The sequence below is a fragment of the Augochlora pura genome, chromosome 9, assembly GCF_028453695.1.
Source record: "Augochlora pura isolate Apur16 chromosome 9, APUR_v2.2.1, whole genome shotgun sequence".
Taxonomy (NCBI): Eukaryota; Metazoa; Arthropoda; class Insecta; order Hymenoptera; family Halictidae; genus Augochlora; species Augochlora pura.
The window spans coordinates 8,830,330-8,856,324 of NC_135780.1; the positions used below are offsets into that span (position 1 = coordinate 8,830,330).

At 43.2% G+C, this 25,995-nt stretch overlaps 2 protein-coding genes across 8 annotated transcripts in view; one reads left to right on the plus strand and one right to left on the minus strand.

Moving 5' to 3' along the window:
* The window catches only part of Nfat (nuclear factor of activated T cells 3), a 60,786-nt gene extending 40,122 nt beyond the window's left edge, over positions 1–20,664 (plus strand). For 3 of the 5 annotated variants that reach the window (XM_078191133.1, XM_078191135.1, XM_078191131.1), the window contains exons 2-6: positions 11,240–11,517; positions 13,439–13,736; positions 14,926–15,444; positions 15,508–15,972; positions 16,053–20,664. In XM_078191133.1, the coding sequence (XP_078047259.1) occupies positions 11,240–11,517; positions 13,439–13,736; positions 14,926–15,444; positions 15,508–15,972; positions 16,053–18,361 (3,869 nt within the window). In that variant the 3' untranslated portion in view covers positions 18,362–20,664. The remainder of the gene's footprint in view (positions 1–11,239; positions 11,518–13,438; positions 13,737–14,925; positions 15,445–15,507; positions 15,973–16,052) is intronic. The other 2 variants (XM_078191134.1, XM_078191132.1) reach the window with 2 other exon arrangements.
* Positions 20,665–20,730: 66 nt separating this feature from the next.
* LOC144475338 (endoribonuclease LACTB2) lies at positions 20,731–22,865 on the minus strand. 3 transcript variants are annotated; one of them, XM_078191141.1, is made up of 5 exons: positions 22,427–22,863; positions 22,192–22,321; positions 21,904–22,103; positions 21,188–21,824; positions 20,731–20,969 (listed from the first exon to the last, which is right to left on the minus strand). In XM_078191141.1, exons 3-5 carry the CDS (start codon positions 22,029–22,031, stop codon positions 20,856–20,858), a joined length of 879 nt encoding a protein of 292 aa, XP_078047267.1. In that variant the 5' UTR covers positions 22,032–22,103; positions 22,192–22,321; positions 22,427–22,863; the 3' UTR covers positions 20,731–20,855. The 3 variants fall into 3 exon arrangements, with proteins under 3 accessions (XP_078047267.1, XP_078047268.1, XP_078047266.1); XM_078191142.1 differs by having other exon boundaries at positions 21,938–22,321; positions 22,427–22,865; XM_078191140.1 differs by having other exon boundaries at positions 21,904–22,321.
* Positions 22,866–25,995: the final 3,130 nt, after the last annotated feature.

Sequence of the window (25,995 nt, forward strand, 5' to 3'; positions counted from 1 at the left end):
GCGACATATTAATCGCGGAGGGAACCAAAATGGCATCTGCTTCCTGCTCCCTCTTTCCAAATCGAATTCAAACGTTCTCCCTTGCCGAGTATCAAAGGTGATTCTACAGGCATCGACGCTAACTCAATTTTCTTCGTTTGTATTCCCCGTTTTCGTTGTCTAATCCACGTCGATCCTCAGAAAAGTCTCCAAGATACGAGATTATTGTCGTTTCGTCCGATTCGGTATGAATGGGACTAAGATGGCGTCCAGTTTCAGCGCGTCCCCTCTTTCGAAGAGTGTCGCCGCTCGTTCAGCAAACTCTCTCTTCCTACTCTAATCGGATTCCGGTCTCGTCGCCAGTTGAATCAACTGTACTGTTAGCCGAGCGTACTAGCGAGCCGTATATATTACTCAACTATGTGTACATGTGCATTATTAATGAGCGCCGGTTCACGCGTCGGGTTCGCGCGAGCCCGTCGAAGCACATGTTCGGAACACGTGCGCCCGCGGACTACCGTGCCGAGAGATTCTATCGCGAGGGACGATCGCGTTATGAAACACCGAAAGACAGAAAGATTCTTTAGATACCGGCGAACATTTCTCCTTTCGCAAACAGTCGGATCTGCCACGGCGAAGATCGAGGCTCGCCACCCGCGATCTACACGTTCGCCAGAAATCTGTGGGTACCGCGTTCGACTGAGAAACTGTGTCAAATGGTCCATCGTATACTCGATTCGTTCGCTGTTACTGATTACGTCTAACAAATTTTTAATTTCTTATCTTTAATTTAATATCTGCTTCGATATCTGCAGCTGTTTTCAATCTAAAGGATACTCGAGTATTTTTATAGCACAATCGTTAGGCAGAGAAAGTTAGAGGAGAAGTTTACTTCGTGATGAATTTACGTCGTCCTTGAAAATTAGACTACTCATTTTTAACCAGTTAGCTCTTGCGTCTCTTTGAAAAGCGAATCAGTGTAATTATATGGTATACGTTTGATTTTATAAGAAATAATAATAGTATAATATAATTCAATGAAGAATATCAAAGCATATGCTCTCCTTAATCATAAATATGTATATTAGCCTTTCGTTCTATGATTTCATTTTGTGAAATAATTCCGTGTTCGTTCCAAATTTGCTGCTTACAGTATGATTTTCTATTTCAAGTAGTAACTCACTTCCATATTGATGCGTTCGCTGTCTTGTCGTTTCTCTCACAAATGCGGGAAATCTGCAGTCCAGTTGCAGCCTCGTCGACTCCGTTTTAAATCCTGCTAGCAGAAGGTTAGCGCATATGCAAGACAAACAATGTCCTCTCCAAGTTCGTTCTCTGGTTGCTCGAGGATTTCATAATTCCGGTATGATTTTAATAAAAATTTCACGTCTCGCCGCTCCGGAATGCCAAGACGGCCGACTGGTTTTATCAGAGTCGGTTTCGTGACGAGACGAGGCTTCTCGACAACGAACGAATCGGAATCGCCGATAACGAGACATAGCCGGTTTGTTTCTACCGCGGTTACGTAAACAACAATCGACGGCCCGTCGACGAGCATTCTACGCGCGCGGAGCGTTATAGATCTGATTAAAAAACCGAGTGTTGACTCACACTGTCAATTCTAGACCGCCCGATAATTGGTAGAACGCTACCGCAAAGGCGGCCGGGCCCCGGCAGACGCCCCGATAAGGTCCCCTTGATAAACGGTTAAATATTTATTTACCGAAATGTTCGTTTCTCGCGTCGTTTCTCGCGTCAGAACTTGCTTCCCGAGGCTGCCTTCGCGATCGGGACACGATCGGGCCGCTCCGAGACGCGACGTCCGTGATCCACGGTTACCAAGGTCGGAGGTTATCATTATCGATCGTTTATCTGCCGCTTAATATCGTCGGCTACTGTGTACGCAACGATATCGATACCTGAATCACCGCAAAATCTATCTCGGGCCTCGGATCTTGGCGAAACGCCGTGAAAAAGCGACGCAACGACGGTTTCGTAACTAATATAAGAGAAGAACTGGATGCTACGCTTTTTACTCGGCCGAGAATCTGTTTTACCACGCTGGATCTCCGTGCTGGCCAACGAGGTCGAACAGAATCCGTTTTCCGACTGGTTTCTACGCGACGCGGACGTCATTGTTTCCGCAGTACCGACGATTTTGCTACAGGGACGGAAATACGAACGCCGATTTTCCGAAAATTTTCACCGTCGAATTCGAAGAATCGATTTCAGTTTATTGCGTTGATACCACAGCTTCGTCGGCGGATGCATCAAATTTGCGAAGTAAACATTGGTACTTCGTTAGCAAACTAAACTTCGTCGGCAAATTAAACATTGATACTTCATTAGCAAACTAAACCATGGCACTTCGTCGGCAGATTTGTCGAATGAGCAAATTGAATGGCGGTATTTCGTCGGAAAATGTACCAAATCATTTTCATTGGTGGATCATGGATCTTTGTACAATTTGGCAAGTTATTTGCAGGATGTTCGCAGAGACTGTTCCTTCCAGTAATTTAGATAAGGTGAAAATAGTGTAACAATGTTATCAATTTCCTCTCATGTATCTAGAAAATCCTATTCTTTGCACAAGATTAGCAAACAACGAATTAATATCAACGTAACGCGACTGCGTCAAAATGGCGGCTAAAAAGCTTGAAAACGTAACGAATCAACGTATTTTAACTCGATATAAATTTTAACTACATGCAAACGATATTCAGCGATCTTCCTTGCAATTTTTTTTCATTCTCCTGTCAACGTGTCACAATACCAGCTACGCGGCGCAGTATTAAAATTTGAATCCGAAGAAGCGTCCGCGTTATCGAAATCACTGTCCCCGTTATCGATGTCTCGAGTGCCGACGATACTGACGCGGTTTATCTGTCCGAGCTTTCTAGTCCGCGTTTTTCTTTCCTGTCCCGCTGTTGTCTATAGAAATGTGCCCTCGCGCATTTCACGGCCTTATCACGGCCTCCCGAGAAGGCTATCGTCATTGAGTCGACTGGCTGTCAACGTGTCGCGATCCGTCTCCGTCTCCAGGCCGAAGCGATCTCTTCTCGAAAGCTTCTGGTGCGCGGTTCGCCCGTAGGGAAAATGGCAGCGGTTCGATGACAGAGCGGTCCACTGGCAGCGGTCTAACAGGAGGGAGAGAAGAGTGAAATCGGCGACATCAGTGAAAGTATTGGAATGCCAACGACAAGAAACTACCGAATGGTAATGTCAGCGGTAAGGGGTTAGGATGATCCGCCTAAATGATAGAATAACTCATGGTCTTACCTTACCGATCCCGGCATATTCGAGATACACCGAGTTTTGGACACCTACGGAGACTAACGTGACTCCCACTGTTATCTTTCTATCTGTTGCGCGTGTGGCAATACCCTAATGCTCGGTTATTTGACTTGAAATTAGGTCGGCTGAGCCGGGGCTGAGTCCAGAAACAACATCGCTGCCATCCGGTTAGGTTTGCCACTTCGGAGTCACTGTTCGAAGATCATTCGTATCGTTCCTCCATGCTTCTACAAATTTCGTATTGTTCGCGGTTCACGTAGCATTCGTTTCGAACCGTCTTTGCTTCCGAAATCGTCTGAAATTCTTGCTTTGACTGTCTATAAATGGGATCCAGGTTTCTAAGCAAACCTCTTCTCGTTTCTAACTCTTTTCTGCGTCATTTGCTACAGAACTTGCCAATCAAATATCTGGCACGGTTTAATGAAATTCGTGACGGATTGTAATTGGTACAGCGTACATCCAGAACCTTCTCGAACAGTAGAATCTCGGGGACTCTGTAAGGTCAAAGGTCCTGTTGCCATCTAATCAGGGACGTTCGGCTAGATAAGCGTTCTTCTTCCATCTCCTCCGAGTCTCATCGGTCCATAGGACACTTGATCCTTCGAATCGTTCCATGAAGCAACAGAATGTACCCAATATTCATTAGGCGGCAGTCGATCTGTGATGATCATCGAAGCCGAACCAGATAAGATTCGTTCGGTTCAGAGACCACTCGAAATTATAAATCTCTAGTTAGGTAACGCGGCCAGATAGAAAACGATGTATTATCAACCGAGAGTTGTTTCTTTTTTCTTCAAATTGTCTCTCGGTTGAGTAAGCGGCTCCACTAATCCACGAACCATACAGAAATATTTAAAAAAAAACTCATCAAGCAGTAGTTCGAATTTTCGCGCCTAATAGAGAAATTAAATTAACAAGAGAAATGATATTGGGAATTAAATTGATCGGTGAAATGAAATTGGAATTAAATTGATAGGAGAAATGAGATTGGAAATTAAATTGACGAGAGAAATCAAATTGGAAATTAAACTGAGAGAAATCAAATCGGAAACTAAATTGTTAGGAGAAATGAAATTGGAAACTTAAATGGAAAAGTGCTATTCTTGCGCAAATTTACGAATGCATAAATTTCTCGAAATATTTCCATCCCCCAATTTCGTCCCTTAGTCTCGTGTCTAATTCCAGGGAAAGACTAATGGTTTGCGGTGTTTCGGATGAATTTAGCATCGAACGATCATCGACGATTCCTACGGTGATAGACGAAAGGAGAGAGAGGAAGCCTTACTTCCGGCGCTGATCGTACGCGATAAGGATCGAGAGAATCGATCGTCGGTGCAGGTAACAATATCCTTGAGACTCGAGAGGCGTCGTAGTTAGCGCGCGGCCCGACGCTCTGTTTACAGTGTAATAGTAACGATGTTTATCGATCCTGTTATCGGGAGTACACTCGCAAATGCACGGAGCCTCCACCAGTTCGAGGACGAACTGTGGAGACGTAAATACACGGCGTTGGAGAGACCGAGGGAGACCTAATTCCTGTGGAAGGGAGAGAGAGCTCTTACCCTCCATTGCAACAATTATTTCCCATTCTGCAGCCGACTTTGCAAATTGTTGGATCGCTCGGTCTCCTCCGCAGGTGAAACTTAAGCTCAGGATGCATCTTTGGAAAAATAATTAAATGCTTTCAGTCGATTTAATTTTGCGCTATAGAGCGATAGAAAAATACTATGTGTTCGTATCTCATTTCGAAACTCTTTGGAATAATTGTTCAAACTCTTGTCGTTTCTATTGTAAAATTGTTTAGCAGTAATTCGCCAGACTGTGGATTTTATGCATTTATGGAAAAAATTGATAGGCGATTAAGTACGACGTATTAAAATTATTTAAGACTGCGAGAGGATATTAAGACTGCAAACGTAAGAAACAGTTTGTTCTGTTGATTAAAAATTGTTTTGCAGTGACAATAAGATAGGAGCGTTGTTAGCGTTTCTTTCTAATTAACAGTCTCTTCTTTGTCGAACATTTATGCGCAGCGCAATTGCATAAATATCCATGTTGAAATTGTAAAAGGAATTCTACAGTAAGGGGATGATCTTCTGATGCAACGTTCTAATTCCAGTTTCCCTATAGCCCGGATCCTTGTAGAATTCCAGAGGAATAAAGGGGGTCAAGGGAACAATGAAAAACGTGTTCAGACATCCCTAAGGGTTAATAATAGAATCGTGTCGAGGAGAACGGGGGTGGAATATTGTTTGCCACCCGGTTAGCAAGCGTACCGAGCGAAATTTATTTCGACAGCGGCGTCGCGATTTTTCGAGTCGATCATTATCTCGTGCTTATTATCTTTATTGTCGGCGCGACGTTTCGTACCTCACCGTCTGGCATCGCGATCCTCTCGATCCCCCTTGGGGTTGGTTTCCAACGTCTCCCGATCTCGTCTCGCGTGCAATATTTTCACTAAGGGTTCTTATTCGTCTGATAGCGATATCATTCGTGTCTTTTCATCTAATTTCGTCGTGCATCCCTACGAACATTGCATCGTATTTTTAAGGGTACTTCGTCTGGAATCTCGTCGTCGCGGAGGGGCAGTAGCACGAGCCGACCTAGCATAATCAACCTTCGAATCCCTGTCTAATTTATTTATGCGCGTGGCCTGCTGGAAGTAAAAAAAGTCTGCTTTGGTATTGCTCGCTCTTTCTCTCGATCCGATCCAGATAGTTGCCGGACTTTGATATTAAATCGAGAAATCATTGATTCGGTGTGCGTGTGTCACGTGGATTCAACATGTTCGTGTGTGTGTGCGCGCTCCGTAATCAATTGACGCGTATTTTGAGACTAATCTAGGGGATAAATCTGTATAAATATCTTGGTAATCACGTGTAAAACGAGCTACTATCGCAAGATGAGATTGTAATCTTTTCATCGGGCGATACTTTTCTAATTCACAATTACCTGCCAGTGCTAAATCTACCGGGTCCTAAACGTAACTAACATATGCTGTCTTGTAACAATGGAAACGCTCTTATCTAATTGGATTAAACAAATCAATAATTTTTTACAAACGAGTCTTTACAATTTCGACGAGCTTAATACAGAAAAAGTGTAACCAGTCGTTTAATCAACTCCTTAAGTTTCATGTTCACGCGTAAAAGATGGTGTAATTTTCAATCGACTTTGGACGAATTCACTGTATTGTTCATTGCCATTGTGATGCAAAATTACATGGATGACTTTTAAATTTATAAATCATATGATCGTGCAGTCAATCCTATATAGCGTTTATTTTTTTTTAAATCTCATACGCTTAACCGTAATGGTTAAATGGATCGCTGATTATTTTATAAAAAATATATCTATTAAAATGCGACATACCAACTACTCGTATAAAACATGACTAATAAAACTGTGGCTGTCACGATTAGTTTAAGAATAAGTCACCCGTATATTACTGCAGCCCCATTATAATTCTATCCGACCACGACGGTGATCACAATTTATTAGCATTCTTCAATTTTATATCGACGCCATAAAGTCGATCATTCCTCAATGGGAAATATTCCGATGATTTCGAAAAATCCTTGATTGAGAAACGAACGGGAGTTTTTGCCGAGGAATTGCTGCAAAACGCAGAAGCGAAAGGATCGAGAAGCAAGAGGGAGTTGGAAGAGATGAAAGTGCGCAGAAGAGCGGAGAGGGCGGGTAAGAGAGGGAAGAAGAGAAAGGGAGAGGAAGAGAGAGGAAGAGAGAGCAATATCGATCTATCTATAGAAGCTCGACTACTGGATGGGATAATTGCGTGGGGTTGAAGTTGCAATCGCGAATGCAACTGGTGGTGCGTGGGAGGGGGGTTCAGCCCCTTCGCCCCTCGCTGCGCGAGCAATAGGGGGTGGGCAGGCCGACGTAATGGGCTCGTGCACACACGTGCACGGGGTGCATCCATGTGGTCGTCGAGGAAAATCACGGGACGATGTCAACGACCCATGTTTGCGATGATCTTCGTCGTTTCCGACCTCGTCTGTCGTCACCTCGTGGTTACCTCGTCTCGTTATCCCGCTTCTTCTGTCTCGGATCGTTGACGCAGAATTTAATTACCCCACGACGGATGAATTTTTTACAGCGCCGCCAGGTGCGACCGGCGCGCCGACATTCCGACGGTGTTACCACCTATTCAGCCCTGCCGCCCCTTTTCAGAATTCTGGACACCGGGGAAAATCGTTTCGCAACTTCACGTGTCACTCGTTCCGAAACAATCGCGCGGATTCCCTTTGTCCCTGTTCCCTAGATTTGACCCCGCAATGATCGTAAGATCTGGCAAGCAGTGGTATATGGAATATATCAATGAATTTTTATCAAGTAGTCATAATCATGTCACTATAATATAATTCTAAATATAATTCTTTGCAAAAAGCTATATAGGAAACTTAACGGAAATAAGTGTCCATAAAATAATCAATCGATATTTCATATAAAAATGTAATGATACAAAATATAGAAGTAGCTTCGACTTGGCGGTGTGTAAGCTTGAAATAATTACCAATCGACTAAGGGTTGATATCTAAGAAGCTACCCGACATTGTGGCGAAGGTAAAATCCAATTCTACGCATCACAGAATCGTCGAACGGGGGTGAATCCTTCATCGAAAGGTTATATGTCGATCAATATCGATGATATAAATAATAATTAATACAGATCGATTAATTTGAAGACGCCGACGAAAATGGGCGACGCCGAATTATGTAACCGCCGCACGAACCCGAAGATTCTGGTTATCGGTAGCCTGTTAATTCGGAGGATGTTCCGGCCGAGTTTCCCCCGAGCACCGAAATGCATTCGGTGCAGCACTAACTCGCACGGCACACCTGAGACCGTTCCAGGGAAGCCTCTGTATTGAGAAATCAGTTTAACCATCGACTTCTAAAATGTTCACGTGCGCAGCTCTACCGAGAACCTCGACCAAGCATCGATCAACAAAACAAACGTCCGATAACAACGTCCTCTTTGCAAAAACACCTGCATAAACCGATCCACGTTTTTCGCGCACATTTCTCGTGGAATTTGGAGAAAAACTGTTTTCTTTTTTGTTTTAGTGGCATTTCAATATCGTATTTAAATGTTTTTATACTAGAGATAATAGAAGATTGGAACGTGCAAATATAGTTTTTGTTTTCATTAATATCAGTAAAAATGTTACTTTGACTTTACAATCATTCACTGCACCCCTTTTAGCTGGGCGATTTTGTATATTTAACACTTTGACTATGGCAGACTTTGGCATGGCCGTAGTTTTTCGTTAGACATGCATTTTCTGAGGAAGCATATTAAAATATTCAAAATATCGAATTCTATTACATTAAACCAATATTACTTGAAGTGAATAATAATTTTAAGCTTTTTTGCAACATATAACATAAATATTACGCAATATATAATTAATCAAATTTAATAATAAACGGGGGCGAAATTTGATCTTGACGCCTATTGGCGCCTACAGTGTCGGGAAGCCAACGTATGTTGGACGCCAAAAGGCGCCAACAGTAGTCAAAGGGTTAAAGGAAGACTAATCAAAGTGCCATATTTATGGATATATGGATATATACATGTGTTATATGTTTCCTTTTGGATTATCAGGGACCCCATCCATTTTACAATCTATTTTTTAAGATATACGAACACAATATTTTGCCAATCTCTGGTACGGATACCGGTAACAATGTCAAAGTTACTTTCAGTTTATAATTATACAGGCCACTGTTTTCGGATGTGGAAAACGGTGAAAACGAAGAGGCGACGCGCACAGTCCGCTCCGTTTGTCCATTCGGCGCCTCGTTAATCGCCGCGAGATAAACCCGCCGCTTTTTACTCCAGCTGCGCAGGGACGTCGATCGGACTTTGTACGGTTCGATGTCTCGGCCGCCTCGATATACCCGACGGAAAAACGAAAATCATGATTGGTCGAAAAATCGCTCGCGACAACCGGCTTCGTCTATTTCAATCGGTCTTCTACGTCGGACCGCGGACGCTCGGTAATCGGCGTCGCGGAAATCGGCGTCGCGACGCTGGTTCCCGTGTCATCGATCCTTCCACGATTCGCTCGCGACGGCTGCTAACGAGTCCTTTTCGAAGCCGACCGCTGAAAAACGATATCTACGAGCACTCCCCTGATGACCCACGGCTCGGATCGACTTCGACGCGGTTATGCGAACGTGTTCCGACTCCTTCTTCAGCCTTGAACTCCGAACTCGAGAGGTGCCGTCCTCCGAATTCTGATATTCGATCTCTGCTCGCCAGAGAAGCATCTTTTTCTACTCAATACATTTTTATTTATTTACTTATTTATTTATTTACTTATTTATTTATTTACTTATTTATTTAATATACGAGAAAGAAAACCTATTTGTTCGCGACATTACAAAAACAATTGTTCAGTCGGTGAACAATGTTTACAGGAAGAGAAGAGAATTGTAATAGATCAACTGCGGATTTTATGCGCTTATTATTGACCTCTTAGCTACAAACTTAGAATGTAATTTTACGTTTCACAACAAAAGTATTTCTCCTACGTTTTATGTTAAAATATTTGTGCAATATATTCATAAATTTCGCACATTTTAGATTAATTTTAAAACAACTGATCGAGTGAAACTGCACCCAGTGCGATCGATCAAACGCGTACGAGATTGATTTTAAAGATAGATCGACGCAGCTGAGTGGTTAATTAGAATCGTCTTGGAAAATTTTGATTTTGCATAAAGATCCACGGTCTACTAATAGAAAATTGGAGTTGTGACAGGTGGCGTTTTACCTCACAGTTATACAAATATCTGAAGATAAATGTGTGATAATAAATATTCGAAGACAAGTAGCTGAAGACAAATAGCTAAAGACAAATAGCTGAAGACAAGTAACTAAAGACAAATAGCTAAAGATAAGTAGCTAAAGATATGTATCTAAGGAAAAATCTATGGAAACAAATTTCTAAAGACATGCATCTTGAGAGGAACGTCCGAAAACAAATATCCGAAGACAAGTCCGAAGATAAAAATAAGACAAACGATCGTCTGGAAACAAATATCCGAAGACAAATGTCTGAAAACAAATGAGCGAACCGTGTCTGCGTCCTGTCTGGACCCGCGTCCGGAACATTAAATTTGGCATTCAGATTGCAGAATAAATGTAACGTATGTACACCGACGGCGAGCTTAAACTCCTTTTTGCAGTTAGCCTTGAACTTCGGCGAACGTCGAGCCATTGTCCCAATTAACTCTTTCGCGGCCTATTATTCCCGGTTGCAAACAATATCGAACCGCGTCCAGGAATTACTGTCGTCGATTCGCTCTCGACTGAGATCACTTGACCCACGAATTGGTCCTGGTGGTCCACCCGATTCGTGTAGGGCGCCCCTTGTTAGGGCCATTAAACGCGGTCCACTTCAACGGATTTCGGGGGGAGATTATGCGATCATCGCCATCGAGCGTGTAACAGCTTGCGTCATTCGGAATCCGCAGGGAGACGAGCGTTTGAACATTACATCGATCGACTAAATGTAAAAGCAGTTTCAACTTAAATTGTTTACGAATACTAGAAGATATTTGAAAGAAAATCGAAAGAGATTATGGCAGGGAAACGAGTCGGCATCGAGCGCTTCGGTCTTGCTCGAGTGTCTGCCGCATTCGGCAAAAAGTATTACTGTGTTCCTCGTTTCGAAGATAACGCATCGATCGTTAAACCCTCCTGGGTTTATTAAATTAATTATCAAAGCCGGTGCAATTATTCTTGGACCATTGGCCTGTCAATTAGCAACCAATCGAGACGGATTAGTTTAATTTCCGCTCTTCCTTCGATCGGTATTTAACATCAGACTTCGGCCTCTCGAGTGGCATCTGCTATTTCAGTATATTTACAATTCCAGCTGCGGATCATTCTACGCCGATCTTCGCTGCAATGAACGAAAATTGAATGTTTCAGGTAACAATGCAGGAGGTAGATCATCATCGGTGACAGGATCGGTTCAAAGGAGCACCGTCACGTCGAGCAACCGCGCGCACTCCGCCAGCCGAAGGATCAGCCATCAGCAGCGTCAGCAGCAACAGCAACAGCAGCAGCCACCCAGAATACCCTTGGGATCCTTACGAAACTCGGATGACCACGTGCCAAGAGCCAGCTCGGCACAGGACGTTTGCGATAACTCGAACGATTCCGGGCTTGGCTTCGAGGAACGTCAGCAACATCTCACCACTGCAAACGTTCGTAAATTTTCGCCGATCCCAGGCCTTTTTCTTGACGCCCACGAGTGTACCATTCTTCTCTCCCCTGGTTCTCGCATTATTATATTAGAACTTCATTTCTTTAACACCAAACCTACTCGGTTCATTTAAATTGGCATTTATATTCCAGCGTAAAGTTAAGAAATCGCTTCATCGCGATCGCTGTAAAGAACACTTCACAGTTGTAGCAATTTTAACCCCTGGGGTACGGATTTATTCGAGAAAATATTTGCATGTGGAACGGATATAATTTTTGGTTACTTGGAGTAGTATGTAAAAGCAGTACATTTTACGTAAGAATTTATTTATTTCTAAAATATTGGTGACATATGTAGTATTAAGATGTCTTCAAGTAATTAGAATTGCAAAACAAAAATAAACGTTTTAGACACGTCATCCGCTCCTAGGGGAGAAAAGTGAATGACGTGTCTCAGACGTCAAATGTACCCAAGGGGTTAAAATGAAAAACGCATGGCCGAGAGGATAGGTTTCGCGTTTAATATTCGAGTCATAGAAGTTTTTCTTTATTTCTTCATAGTTTGCAGATGGAGTTTGTATAACATCCTTGCTGAAGTTTGTTCGATTTATCATATTTACCAATCACCCTCCTGTTCCCGCATTCATCCATCTTTTCAATTGAACTTCTCTCCTTCTCTCTCAATAATCGTAACGTTACATGAACTTTGTCGTTGTGAAATTGCACCGTATCGTTCGCGTTATCCTGGAATCTACCCATACGTTCACGATCTGAAAAACTCGTTCGCAACGAAATAGAAACCGCCGTTCCCTTCAATCCACCTCGATACCACTTGCAAACACGTTAGAAAGCCAACGACCTGTCGAAATCGCGTCGAAACTATCGTAAACGCGATAACCGCGCGAATAAAATGACTTTTTGTAGCGCGTTCACTTCGTATCGATGCATGCGTCGATAATTCTTTCCCGTTGTGCAACATCCGAGATCCGAGTAACTTACTGACCGAACGAGCAGGCATTATGTAGCCTGGATTGCACTTGAACAGTCGATATTCGCCGTGATCGCGACGCATCGACGGTGTTCAATTCGGGAACCATTTAAATACTTGGTATTGACCCAAAGTAATCTCGCGTCTTCTGCCAGCATCCGTTGACTCGACCTCCCCGAGACAAGTAGTCTTATTAGCACCAACACCTTTCGATGCATCGACTGTTTTTTCGAGTGTCGCTCTTTTTATTTCCTTGGCCAAGAACCGATCTGAAGGGAACACCTTTGTTTCGTCGACTTGATATATAATTGGCTGAGATATATAATTGACTCTCATCCTTCGTTTTTAAATTGAATTTATTCTTTAGCATTAATTTAACACAATGGTCGCAGATCAATGATAAAATCGACATATATTAAGATATTTCCTCGGCCGTTCTCAATCATCGGAACTCATATAGTTCTAATAGCTTGAAAAGGTTATTTTCGGAAGCTTTCTCAATCCCTTTACCAGTCATCATCGACCGAACCCTAAAAACCCCGCGAGAGTCAATCCCATCGTGAAACGTGGCTCCATTTCCTCGCTTAGTAACGGAGTCGAGCCTCCATCCCCGAAAACGTTTCCCAAGAGAACATTCCCGAAGCCCCAGAAGCTTCCATCCCCCAGTCGGTTACGCCATTGTGTCCCGATGTGCATGTGCAAGTGTGTATCTAATGCGATCACGCGTCGCGGCGGGACCGGCGGCGTTGATTTGCCGTCGCCGTGCCGTCGTCGACGTCGACGACGCGCACCGACCGGTCTCTAACGGTAGTTGAACCCGGCCGACGACGACGGGTGTTCTGATTCGTTAAATTAAGCCGGCAACCACTGGCCGCGCAGACACACACACACACACACACTATCAATCACTTTTTTTTTCTCTGGTTGCTTAACAGGCTTGGAACGGCGCCGGCGAGGAGGACTCGAAGAGGAGAAAGATGGACATCAAGCTCGAGTCCGAGGACGCGAACTTCGCGTTCCCGGAGGTGGCGCACGCCACCAGTCCGGAGACCAAGTCCGGAAGCAGAACCACGGCGAACGGTAGCATAGGACTCGCCACGATCTCTGCTAACAGGAACGGGACCGGTTCCGGACGCGTCGTGGACGTGCCCAGGTCCAGACCCGGCATGGGAGTACTCGCCAAGAGGCCGCCACCTGCGCACCAAGGTCCACTCACACTCACCTCTCAGTTGTGTACGTGTGTCTCTGAATATGCTCACCCTGTCCACGATCCAATTGCTGATGTCGTGTACGCTACACCCCTGCCAAAAGAGCATTCAGTCGAATATTTTCTGTCAGGGGTAGAAGCCACTGCTTTCGGTACCCCTTACGACCTCCTTGGTTTGACTGCTCTGTGTATACTTGTGGATCTGCATGCAATTTTAGGATTAGCGAACTGTCACCCCCTTTTTAGAATTGTAGATCTGGCTCTGCTGTTTAGGAACACGCAGTGTGTTATCGCCAAACTTTTCACATGAATTTTAGGAATTTTATGAATTGTAGGAGTTAGTAATGTATGCTATCGAAATAATATTGCTAAAGAAAATAGTTGTATTTATTCTAAAATGAATTATAAAACTAAGCTTGGAGGTGAACATTACGCCAACGGAAGAGTGAGGTTTTATATGTGTATATAAAGTAAAGACTCGTATTCTCCGTCCGAGTCTCGGTTTCAATCCTCTCTGACTCGAGGTCTTTCGAATCTAAGCAGAAAAGAAATTAGGGTTGGTATTAGGGTTATGTATCGCTTGGTCTCCGTTTCTCCTGCGAGAGGTATTGCGTCGTTAGATATACCGACTCCGGGAATTTACATGGAGATTTGTTTGTTTGCCTCCGGATCGAGGCGACAGAATTTAACCAACTGCTACAGGATCATGCGAACTGATAACCTCCGGCTCGCGCGACATCTCCGGTTGTATTTTTGCATGTATTGTAGCGTCGAGAGATAAATCTGTTTCCGGCGAAATTGTTCACCTCGTTGCGTTTACTCAAGCTTGTATTACCAGAGGAGACTATTCTACTTTATCGTTACGTTTGCCAAGTTGTCCAACGATATCTAGATCGATGTTAATTGGTCCAATTCGACAATGAACCAACTTGGAGACCACCCTTCCATAGTATCGACGTTCCTTCTATTTCTTGAAGTTACTTTTCTCGTTGATCGAATACTATCGCGGTAGCTAGCATAAACTAGGTCACGCTCAATTGCATTCAAATGGATATTGATGTCATGGAACAGTTCTTACGTTTCTTAAAACCAGTCCAATGTAAAGTCTCCCTCGCGTCTTACTTCTGTTCAGTTAGCGTACAGTAATGAATGATCGCAGGCATTCGATCGCGAAACGCACCGTTTTTAACGAAACTGGTTTTCTGTAATGAGCAGGCAGCGCTTCCTCGGACGGAAAAGTACAACTGCAGATCATCTGCCAGCCGGAGCAACAGCACCGTGCTCGCTATCAAACGGAGGGCTCGAGAGGAGCCGTGAAAGACCGCACCGGGAACGGGTTCCCGATCGTGCGTCTAGTCGGTTACGACAAACCGGCGACTCTACAGGTTTTCATCGGTACAGATCTAGGTCGTGTTGCGCCGCACATGTTTTACCAAGCTTGCCGTGTGAGCGGCAAGAACTCAACCCCTTGTATCGAGCGTAAAATCGATGGAACGATAGTGATCGAGGTGGACATGGATCCCACGAAGGATATGATGGTCACCTGCGACTGTGTGGGAATCTTGAAGGAGCGAAACGTGGACGTGGAGCACAGATTCCCCCAGGAGGCCAGCATTCGTCAAGGTCGCAGCAAGAAGAAGTCGACCCGCTGTCGCATGGTCTTCCGCACGACGATCACCCACCCTGATGGTACCTCGGAGACTCTGCAAGTCTGCTCGCAACCGATAGTTTGCAGTACGTATCGGAAAGCTCGCGGGAATCTTTTGGAATTGCTTCAACTCGTTTGTTCCCTTTCAGCTCAACCACCCGGTATCCCAGAGATCTGTAAGAAGTCCCTTACTTCCTGCCCCTGCACCGGCGGGCTGGAGCTCTTTATCCTAGGGAAGAACTTCCTCAAGGACACGCGCGTGGTGTTCCAACTGGACAACGACGATCTAACGAGTAGCTTGGAGCCGCGCTGGGAATGCGCCGTCCTACCCGACAAAGAATTTTTGCAACAAACGCATCTTGTTTGCGTCGTACCGGCTTACAGACGACAGGACCTAGCGCCCTCGGAAAGGGTCAGCGTGAAATTGTACGCAGTGTCTTCTGGGAAGACCAGCGAACCTCATACCTTTCTCTACACCGCCACGTCCACGCCACCGGAGCCATCGGTGGGCAAGATTGAACCCCTAACGCCGCCTCTGTCTACAGCGAATGGCGACTCCAACCTCGCGACGTCTCCCACTGCAGTTCCCTTGGCGACAGGTGTTGCAGCAAACAGTAAGTGTATTTTCAATCCTACATGCTTTCATCGATAACGATACTGGATCGTACATAACTATAAGGCTCTGAACTTTCAGCTATGATCAGCCAAGCAACAGCAGGAACGCCGAACTTCTTGTCCACGATGCAACCGCAACAACCATCTCCTCAGACGAGCGAAGCTTTGAAGAACGATCCCAGTCCTCCACCGGTTACAGCGTCCTCGCAGGTGACGCCAGTGATGATGTGGGCATCACAGAGCCCGAATTGCCAGAATTCACCACCGGACGTGATGATGCCACCCCCAGCTATGGTAGCAAACACGCTTCTGAATCGTCGGTCGTCCTCGAACCTTCAGTTAATCCTACCTGATAACTTAAAGACGGAGGTGCTGGACGAGAACAGCGAGAACAGTATGATCAGCGAGAACAGTATGCAAAGCATACCTACACCGACGGCGAACGGCTCTTCCGGAACCAGCCCTCTGCAACAGCTGGTCAATGAAAACTCTTTAGAAACGTCGCAGACCAACATGATTAGGTCGGTTCCCGTGGCGTCGAACGGCTCGCCGGTGCAAGAGGCGGTCGATATTCTGGGCGTAGTCGATATGATGCAGAACCAACACTCTATGTCGATGGTGGCGTCCCACCAAAACTCTTACGGAGGTATGCACGAATCGTCTCAAGTCAAAGTCCTAAGTCCCCACCATATCAACAAAGACTCTAATGCAATGTTGACGATAGACGGCAGCCCTAACGGAAGTCTCCAAGGTGGCGGAGTGGTAGATCTTCGCATGAAACACCACCAATCGGAGTTCGCAGCTCTCTCGAATTTCGCTGTGTCTTCGAACGGACAACCGTTACCTGCGCAGAGTGGCCACAGCGTGGAGAAGTATCTGAACCATATCGAATCCAACGCGAAGGAGGTTGAGAGCCAAGAGAACGGTTATGTGGCTAACATGCAGCAACGTGCTTCCATTATAGCCTCGGGACGACAGCCGCAACCGACCCAACCCGCCAACATATTATCCCCCGCCAGCCAAGGCGTTAAATTGGATACTTTAGTAAACTCGGCTGCCGAAGCTCATCAGCTGGTCTCACCGCTACAAACTGTCAACCCTAGCAACACTACTCTGATGACCCACGTCGCTGTAAACGACCATGAAACGATACCGAGCCCCCAACAGACCAGAACCAGTCCACCGATGCCGGTGCTTTTAGAAGCGCTAATGCCATCTCAGACAGTTCAACCCCTGGCAAATGGTGCTCCGTCAGTATCTCCTCCGGCGGTGCAAGAACAAACGTCCGGCGATAGTTTATTGACCACCATCAACGCTGCCTTGCTACCGACCATGCAAGAGCCGCCGGTGTCAGCCAACGGTACGTCTTCCGCTAGCGTACCACCCCATAATCCATTGCAAGTCACGACCGAGACCATGTCGGCAGCGGCTGATCACATTCCGCAGATGCAAGGTCTGATCCAGCCAGATGTCGTTGCGATGCAACAGGTGCAACAGGTGGAGCAAGTTGTTGCACAGGCGCAGCAGCAGGTTGAGCAAGTAGTCGCCCAAGCGCAGCAGCAAGCGGTACAGGCGGTTCAGCAAGCGCAACAGCAGGTCGTTCAGCACGTGGTGCAGCACGCACAAGTTGTTCAGCACGCTGTGCAACAGGTACAAGCTGTTCAGCAGGTTCAGGCCGTGCCGGCGGTCCAACAAGCTGTACAGCAGGCTACTCAAGAAGTGGTTCAGCAAGCGGTTCAGCAGGCGACGCAGGACGTGGTGCAACAAGTTCAGGCTGTTCAACAAGCGGTGCAACAGGCGCAGGCTGCCCAGGCGATGCAGCAGGCGGTTCAACAAGATATCGGATCCATGTTAAACCAACCGGCTGGCTTTGTTGCTGAAGCTAGCTCCGCTCTAGCCAGTGGAGCAGCCCAAGAACCGTCTCAGCAAAGACTAACCACCGCCGCTGAACAAGCGATTAACAGTGTTATCACCAACGCTACTCAGGACATCATCAACACCATCGTTAACGATAGATCTATACCCATCACTACGACCACCGCCCATGCCATTATCGCTACCAAGAATATTCTAAACAGCGTGGCCACTCAAAGTGCCCAGCTGATGAACAGTGCCATGGAAGGGATCCTACCCAAGTCCCCGTCCAGTCAAAACAATATCGTCGAACAAGTTACAAGTAAGTCGCCACCGGTCGCAATGCCAGTCACACCCAGCAGACAAAATGTGAACCCGCCCATTACGAATGCCACCGGCAACGCGGCTGGGACCACCATCAGAAAACAGGAAGACGGCATGCTACCGCAGGAATTTACGTCAATGACGGAGCATGAGCTTCTCAGATACATTAATCCAAGCTGTTTCGACCCGCAGAACGGTTTTCTTATGTAGTGCTGTTATATTCTTGTCTTTGAACATGAAATTTTATATAAGGTATTCGAGGTCCTATTCGAATACGGAACAAGTGACTAATGCCAGCCAATCGGGCAACACGGTTGACCTATTCGGTTTGGTACAAGTTCTATATATCTGTGCCACATTGTCGTTTCAGACTTTGTATGTGATAAATGAAACAAATCCGCTTTTGTACGATGAACGAATGGACGAAGTTTGCCACCACCTTTGTAATCGAATCGACGAAACTATTATCATTGTTAAGTAAGACGGGCGCACAAGAGCGCGACAATTAGGGTTTCTCCTCTTTTATTCTTCCTTTTTCTACGAGTTGTCCGACGTGATAATTCATTTTATTTATCTTTATCAACGCCTCTTGCGAATTCAGGTGCCTTTCTTCCCAGACCCCATTGTAAATGTATTTCTCAGAATTGGTACGTCTCTTCAATTTTACGGACATTATCCGCGTTGTCCGTCAACAGGTGTGTTAGTGTAACCTAGTAATCTACAATGTACTGAATCCACTTGAGTGTAAGTGGAGCCGTGAAATTGAGTGTAGCGATAACGAAAAAATCTTATGTTCCCTATGCCCTGAAACGGTGATTACTTGAATTCTACAGTTCATAGATGCATCCTTTTATTTTCTTTCTTCTCCAATTGTCTTGACTTGATTTCATTACGAAAAAATGGATCATCTTGTTGTTTGACGTCGTTTCTATTATATTTTTAAGTAATAATATATATATTTCGTATGTTGTTTAATAATTGAATATTTTTGTTGATAATTAATACGAATAATACAATATCATGTGATTGCGTTGATGGTTATCGATATACTAAATAGGTGTATATGAAAATGACAGAGAGATTATATTATATGTCAGTACGAGGAATAATTAATATAGAAATATATATCATTGATTATCATAAAGGACAGTTGAAAAACTAGTGGAACTGCTGTTGAGAACTGTGTTAGATGTTTCATACCTAGGCTCATCTTTTCACTTCTGATAGTACTATCTATTTTATGATAACATTGGCTAATCTCAATTGACAATACTTGCTTTCATTCATTTCATACAAGTTTTCATTCTCTTTGAATTCGTCGATGCACTGAAAGTCTTTCTCTCATTTTTAGTTTTTGTTTCAGACCATTAACGGGGTCTTCGAGTACAGAGGAACTAGCCAGTGATCAATGTACTATTAGAGTGACCTGTTTTAAAATTGACGTCCTAGATTTATCTTTATCATCTTGCTCGAACTCAACACTTCCCTGTTTGAACGATGCCATGAACACAGTGTGTTTAGCGTCCACTGTTGGAAATTTAAGTTTCCATACCTTCATATCCCTGTACCTCTCTTTACTTTTCTGGAATCAGGTCCTACGTCATAGACTATCTTGGAAGCAAGTTCCAAACAAAATGATCTTTTGTCGAAGATCAATTCATCAGCGTAGTCAACACAGTGCCTCTCGAATCCTATTTGGAGATTTTGACAAATTGAGATCAAGCCCTGTGTGCTTGGTGAACAAAGGTCGCCAGATACGAAACCTGCGATACTATACTACTTGGCTATGCCGTATGCCATTTGTAATCAGGCTCCCAGGCTTGGACCCAATAAGCTCGTTGTTAGACAGACTGACAGATGAAATCGTACAGTTTGTCCAAGCTGTAATGTTCTATGAACTTATAAAGGCTAAATCCAAATAAACGATTAACTTCTATATCATTGAGATATATAATATATATATAAATATATATTTTATGTTTACCCAAAGAGAGAAGCAGATAATCGGACAAAGTGAGCTTATTAAGAATACAATGAGAATATTATATATTATATATTGTAACATCAAGTTACGCGAGGGTTTCTCCCTTTTGTTCAAGAAGAGGGGTGCTATGTACCGTGTGTACGAATACTCGCCAACATTAATCTAGTAAGAGACAGATTTTATAATGAAAGATATTGAAACATTTATTGTTGTGATATGTCTTTGTAGCAAAGAAAGAAAGTATATATGTATATGTACATATATATAATTTTACATCGATCATCTATTTACGTGTCACGTGTTTTAGAGGGTCATTTAAAAGACAACAAGAGCATGAACACTGAGCATTGACTAAACGAACCGATCATTATACTATGTGGTATGTACTCTCGTGAAATTGTAAACATTTACTATACACTGTACTGTACGCACATTTGTAGCGTCGTCAGCTTATTGCATCGAGAACGAAAAATTACAAGCATGTACTATCATTTTATTCTCCTGTAAATTGAATAAATGTTTCACAGCATTGCTTTTCCAATAATTTTTTCAGACGACTTGGGTATGGAATTAGTATAAGCTTAATAAAGCTATAAACGAATAAATCATCGATTCTGTTTATTTAATATTAATAAATATAATTTTAAAATAGCACCTCTAACTGTCAATAAAATTAAGATCCTTAAATTACATAATTCTTCTTCTATGGTTTATGTTACATTATAAAATTTGCCACTTTCCCTTCTCACCCTGTACTCTGCCTTCTTTCACCAATTTATTCAGGTGCATTAATACATTGTAGGCTGCAGCTTCCCACATAATCTGCGACGTGTCCTGGAAACATTAAAATATTTATTATAAAATCGATTTCAAATTTATTGTTTTAGTATTACCAAAACAGTGAAGGTATATAGAAAATAACTAGTTCTAGCAGAGGTCGTTTCTACATTATATTAAAACAGAGACTGTTTTTTGTTTCAATCGAAAAATGTTTTCAACATTCTTCCCTTTTGTTTCCTAATATGTATTAAAAACGAAGGAACAATTATTACCGAGTATATATGCTTCACAATATCCATTTCAGATAAAGTACTGCTCTTGGAATGCTTCTTCAGAATGTCTAAAATTGCTGCTTCTCTTTTCAGTCTATGCTGAATATAAAAATTAATACTATTTTCAGGGTCTAGTATGACCGACCCATGACCCGGGTAAATCACCTTAGGTTTCAATGACAAAATCTTTTTCAAAGACTCTATGTAAGTAAGTAGGTCCTCGAACACAGCTGTCCTCTCTCCAAGAATACAGTCTCCGCTGAACAATATCTCTTCATCCTGGAGTAAAAGGCTAGCATGGTCTGTGGCATGTCCAGGTGTATGCTCAACTGTGATCTTGGCACCTTCTACTTCCACTATTTGTTTATCTTGTAATGGTTGCCAGTTAGTAATTTTTTCCTCTTCACTGGGACCATTATCCTCTGGAGATCTAGGTAGTTTCCATATAGTACTGTTCCCAGGAGGGCTCATGTTATTTAACATTTTCTGAACCGCATTTGCCCCACCAATGTGATCTATATGCCAATGAGTGATAACTAAATGTTCTACTGTAGCCTGCTCATCTTTTAAAACCTGAGATAATACTTTTATATATGCATCAGCAGTTCCTGGTTCTCCAGAATCGATTAATATGCGTCTATAAAAAAACGTGTTGTTTTGCGTCATCCTGCGTGTTTTTCATTGATTACGGTATAAAGCAATAATCATGTACTTACTTAGGTCCAGTTCCTACGAGGTATGTATTCGTACCTTGTAATGTCATGGCACCTGGATTGCATCCCAAAATTCGTATCACATTTTTCGACAATCTCGCTATAGCAGGTAAATCGACTAGAGGCTTCATTGTGACAATACGAACTAATGTTAACGGAGTTGTAGGCACTTATATACGATGCTACGTCGCGCAGCGTCCATACTATAATATTACGCAAAGCTAATCTCACTATTATCTATAGAATATGAATTTTTATAAAATACGGAAATTATACATTGCAAACACATACTTTGCTTATCTTTAGGATAGTAACCATTTCTGGGTTATTATTCAATGAAACAATAGAATTGCAATAACTTGTAACAGTTGGTAAACGTCACGCGGTTGTGCGTTGGCAATTTATTTTTACTTTTGCCGGCCTGTAAATAGATTCACATATAAGTGTTGATAGAAGCTGACAAGAAAAAATAATTGAGGAAATTACGTTATCGTATCATGAATATTGCAAAATATAGTTTTCATACCATGGTTACACGCTATTTTTCATGTAACTTGCGTGGTTATGTTTGTCTTTGTAAACACCTGATGAGTTCAACAGGTGATGGTCAATGGTGAACAAAATACGAATGTTTTAGTTAAAGTCGAATGTTTTAGGCAATATATAAACTACAGAGTTTTCATACTATCGGTTTCGCGATAGCAGAATTCGGGAACCTCAGAAATATACGTATTTTTATTACCATTTAACATACAATCTTTTTAGCATAATTTCAAATTTCGTACATTTGTAAATAACATCTAAATGCTCGATATTCTAGATTTTATTTAATTTACTATTTCACAATAACGCTAAAACTATCGAGCACTAAAGGCGACGAATGTATAGGGTGTTCCAGAATTATAGTACTTCGAGTAAATGGAGGATTTCTAAGGTCATTTGATGTAACTTTTTTCTTCACAAAAACTTTCTCGGAGGCATCAATAAAAAATTATTAATGATAAGCAGTAACCAATGAGAGGCAATATAAACTGGCGCGAGACGACTGAACCAATAAGCAGAACTGGGTTACGGTTGCTATCTCACTTAAGAATTGAAAAAACATTTTGAGAGCAAAGAAATGTTCAAAAGACTCTGAAATGTCTGTATCATAAAAGAAAGTTTTATTCATAACTGCAAATATAAAGAACATATGATTTTTGGTGCTGTATCCCTGAGATTCAATGAAAATTAAAACTATGTACATATCACCATTTCAAATGATCCATTTCTGATTAGTAGCGCCGCTCACGGTGAAATTCTGAAGCTCTGTACAAGGTCCGTACAGCGCCAATTAGTAAATGGCAAAACGCTAAAACTACTTGTCAAACAGTGTCACCTCTCGCGGTGAAAGTAGTAAGCTCCGTTCGGAGATCCGTGCAACGCCAATCAGTGTAGCGGCAAAATGCTGAAATCACCAGTAAAAATCGAATGTCGATCATTCGTCTAGCAGTTTCATCAATTTACCAGGGAAGGCGCCACCAGTTTTTCGAAGTGCATTTATCCGGCGGTATGATTTGTCTACCAGTTTGAGCGATTTGCCACGAATGGCGCCAACGGTTTAAAATGCAATTGTCCGAAAGCGAATAATTCTTGTCGGAACTCCCATAGAAACCTGTAGCAAAACCGGCACGAATTATCTGTATCCGAATAAATAATCAAACAAGTCAAATAAAAGTTCCTAAAATCCTAAAAATAATTATTCACAATCCGTAGCAATTTATTGCATCGTATACAAAACTTAGAATCTCCACCTCTGAATCAAGGCTTGGAAAAATCGTTTCAGCTACAAACGATGGTTGACGAAACGATTCAGGACACTTGGAAAATCGCGATTGTTAGAAGCGGCATACAGTCCGCGCGGCTTACCGAGCATATTGTTCCGCGATGAATGCCGGAAATGCAGCGTGACCGGCAGGAGTCTCCAATCAAAATAAGGGCGCGACACGTGGCAGGGCCGAATAATGAGCGGTCGCGGGGCCGCGCGTCGCACCATGGACAGAAGTTTTCGTTTTGTTAATTGCGATTTTCAACTTACCGCGAATAACGAGCCGACCTCGTTCGCCATTATAATTCCGCCGGCTTCTTCGTTCACTATTTCCGTTGACACAGTTCGATCCACGGGCACTCGCTCCTCTTCTTCCTTCGGCCCGTTCTTCTCGCCTTTCTCCTTTCCGCGTTCTTTTTTCAGTTCCACGAACAGGGGGACGGATTGCGTCGATCGCGGCGCTTTGACAAGCTGGAATTGTGGGGGGGAGCGGGAGGGTTGACACTGGAAGACACCGACGGAAGAAGAGGGATTCGACGGCTTAGGAGGAATCGCCGTTAATGGCTCGGCCGGAGGATTTCCTGGCGTTCCCCGAGCTTTTTTACGCGGGTTTCCGGCCGGGCCGATCTAAAGCGCTCACTCAAATCAAGATTCTCACCTTTTCACCGGCAGATGAGCCGGATGGCCAACCGACCGACCGCCCCCTGGGCCTTCCCTCATCTCCCCCCCTCCCTGACCCGACCAGCTTCCGCACGGCTTTTTTCTTCATCCATCTTTCGCCGGTTTGCCATCTTCGTCCTCGATCCGTCCTGTCTTTGCTTTTTCGAGAGTTGAGCCCTTTCAGGACCTCCCGGCTTTTTTACAAGTCGCTAAATGGCCAGTTTTTCGGCAGACCGAGCGCCCGACCATCGTGTTCACGGCCGCGCGAGAAAAGAGCTTTCTTCACGGTAATCTGAAATTGACGTAATGATGATGGATCTACCCGGCGACCAAATTAACAGCCGTTGTTCCGGCCGCGGGCATTGCCCGTGTGAAATAACGGGAGATTTGAAAATCACCCTCTCGAACGGTAAACAAGGGGACTATGGGAAAGCGATAGAAAATATGGGGGAGGCTCTGCTTTTATATTCAACCCTCGAATTACTTCTTAAAGGCTCGCCTCGGTCTCACTTTCTGTTTATTATTTTTATCTTTAGTGGTGGTAACAGATCGCGTTGAAAATAACAAATTGTTTTCTTTTTTTTTACATCGATGTTGTTCACATCAATTGTTGTTCAATTGTACTCGATCCTTTTCTTTAAATCAACGCAGTTCTTAACACTTTATCGACCGGTCATCCGATCGTAAAAATTTTCGTTTCTATTTTGATTTTATTTATCTTATTAATCGCGAAAGATATTTAATATGTAAAAATTTATATAATAATATTGAAGCTTGTAGTATAATCTAACACGTTTATCTCAATAATAGATAACAAATTAATGGTTAATATGGCAACCGATTCAGATCGGGGGTCAGAATCGATACCGATCGGGGGAAAAAGCCGATTTATAGGCTACCGGTCGATAAAGTGTTAACCCTTTGCACTCGAAGCCTTTTAACCCTGACTCATACTATTTCTATTCTATGCAATAAAGCGTACTTTTATGCGTACGGAATTGATTTTTGCGACTCGTAGCAACAGCTTCACTACTCAACAATTTTTCAAATCTAAACCTTATTGTTATAAAAATTATTTTGAAACGTAAAATAGAATAATTTTAGTGGTGCCTCAGAGTTACCATTCGAGTGCAAAGGGTTAAAATTGTCAACCGAAATGAAACGTGTTTCCATTGACACATCGCCACCCTTTTACGAGCACCCTTACTGGTTATGATAATTTCTGGTAGTTGCGCACGATTTATTAATGTACTCGATAAACTTAAGAAATTATGATAATGTAATAATATGAAAATTTCTCCAATCGGTCCTCGAATGACTTCATCTAAAATAGGGATATCTTCCTGTTCGGTTGACAAAATGTCAAACACGATGGTTATTTTGCAATAAAATTCTTTTCCTTCTTGTTAAATGCACAGATCAATAATGAATATAATATTCAACATTATAATATTTAAATTGACATTAAATACTATCGTAAGAAGGAAATGTCACGGCTGTGGCTCCAACCCTTTCGTTACCACAGTCCGCTAACCTGGTGCGACGCCACGGAACGGGTCCTTTATAGTCTTATATTACATTATACTGTATTGTACTGTATTATATTGTTGCGAAGGGTTCGGCCTCGC

What these genes read in the sequence shown, in the direction of transcription:
- LOC144475338 (XM_078191141.1), bottom strand. Translation starts at nt 22,031, where the DNA reads ATGAAGCCTCTAGTCGATTTACCTGCTATAGCGAGATTGTCGAAAAAT. An exon ending in CTCGTAGGAACTGGACCTAA is followed by an intron (nt 21,825 to 21,903) that starts GTAAGTACATGA and finishes GTTTTTTTATAG; the next exon opens with ACGCATATTAATCGATTCTG. An exon ending in TTGTGAAGCATATATACTCG is followed by an intron (nt 20,970 to 21,187) that starts GTAATAATTGTT and finishes TAATGTTTCCAG; the next exon opens with GACACGTCGCAGATTATGTG.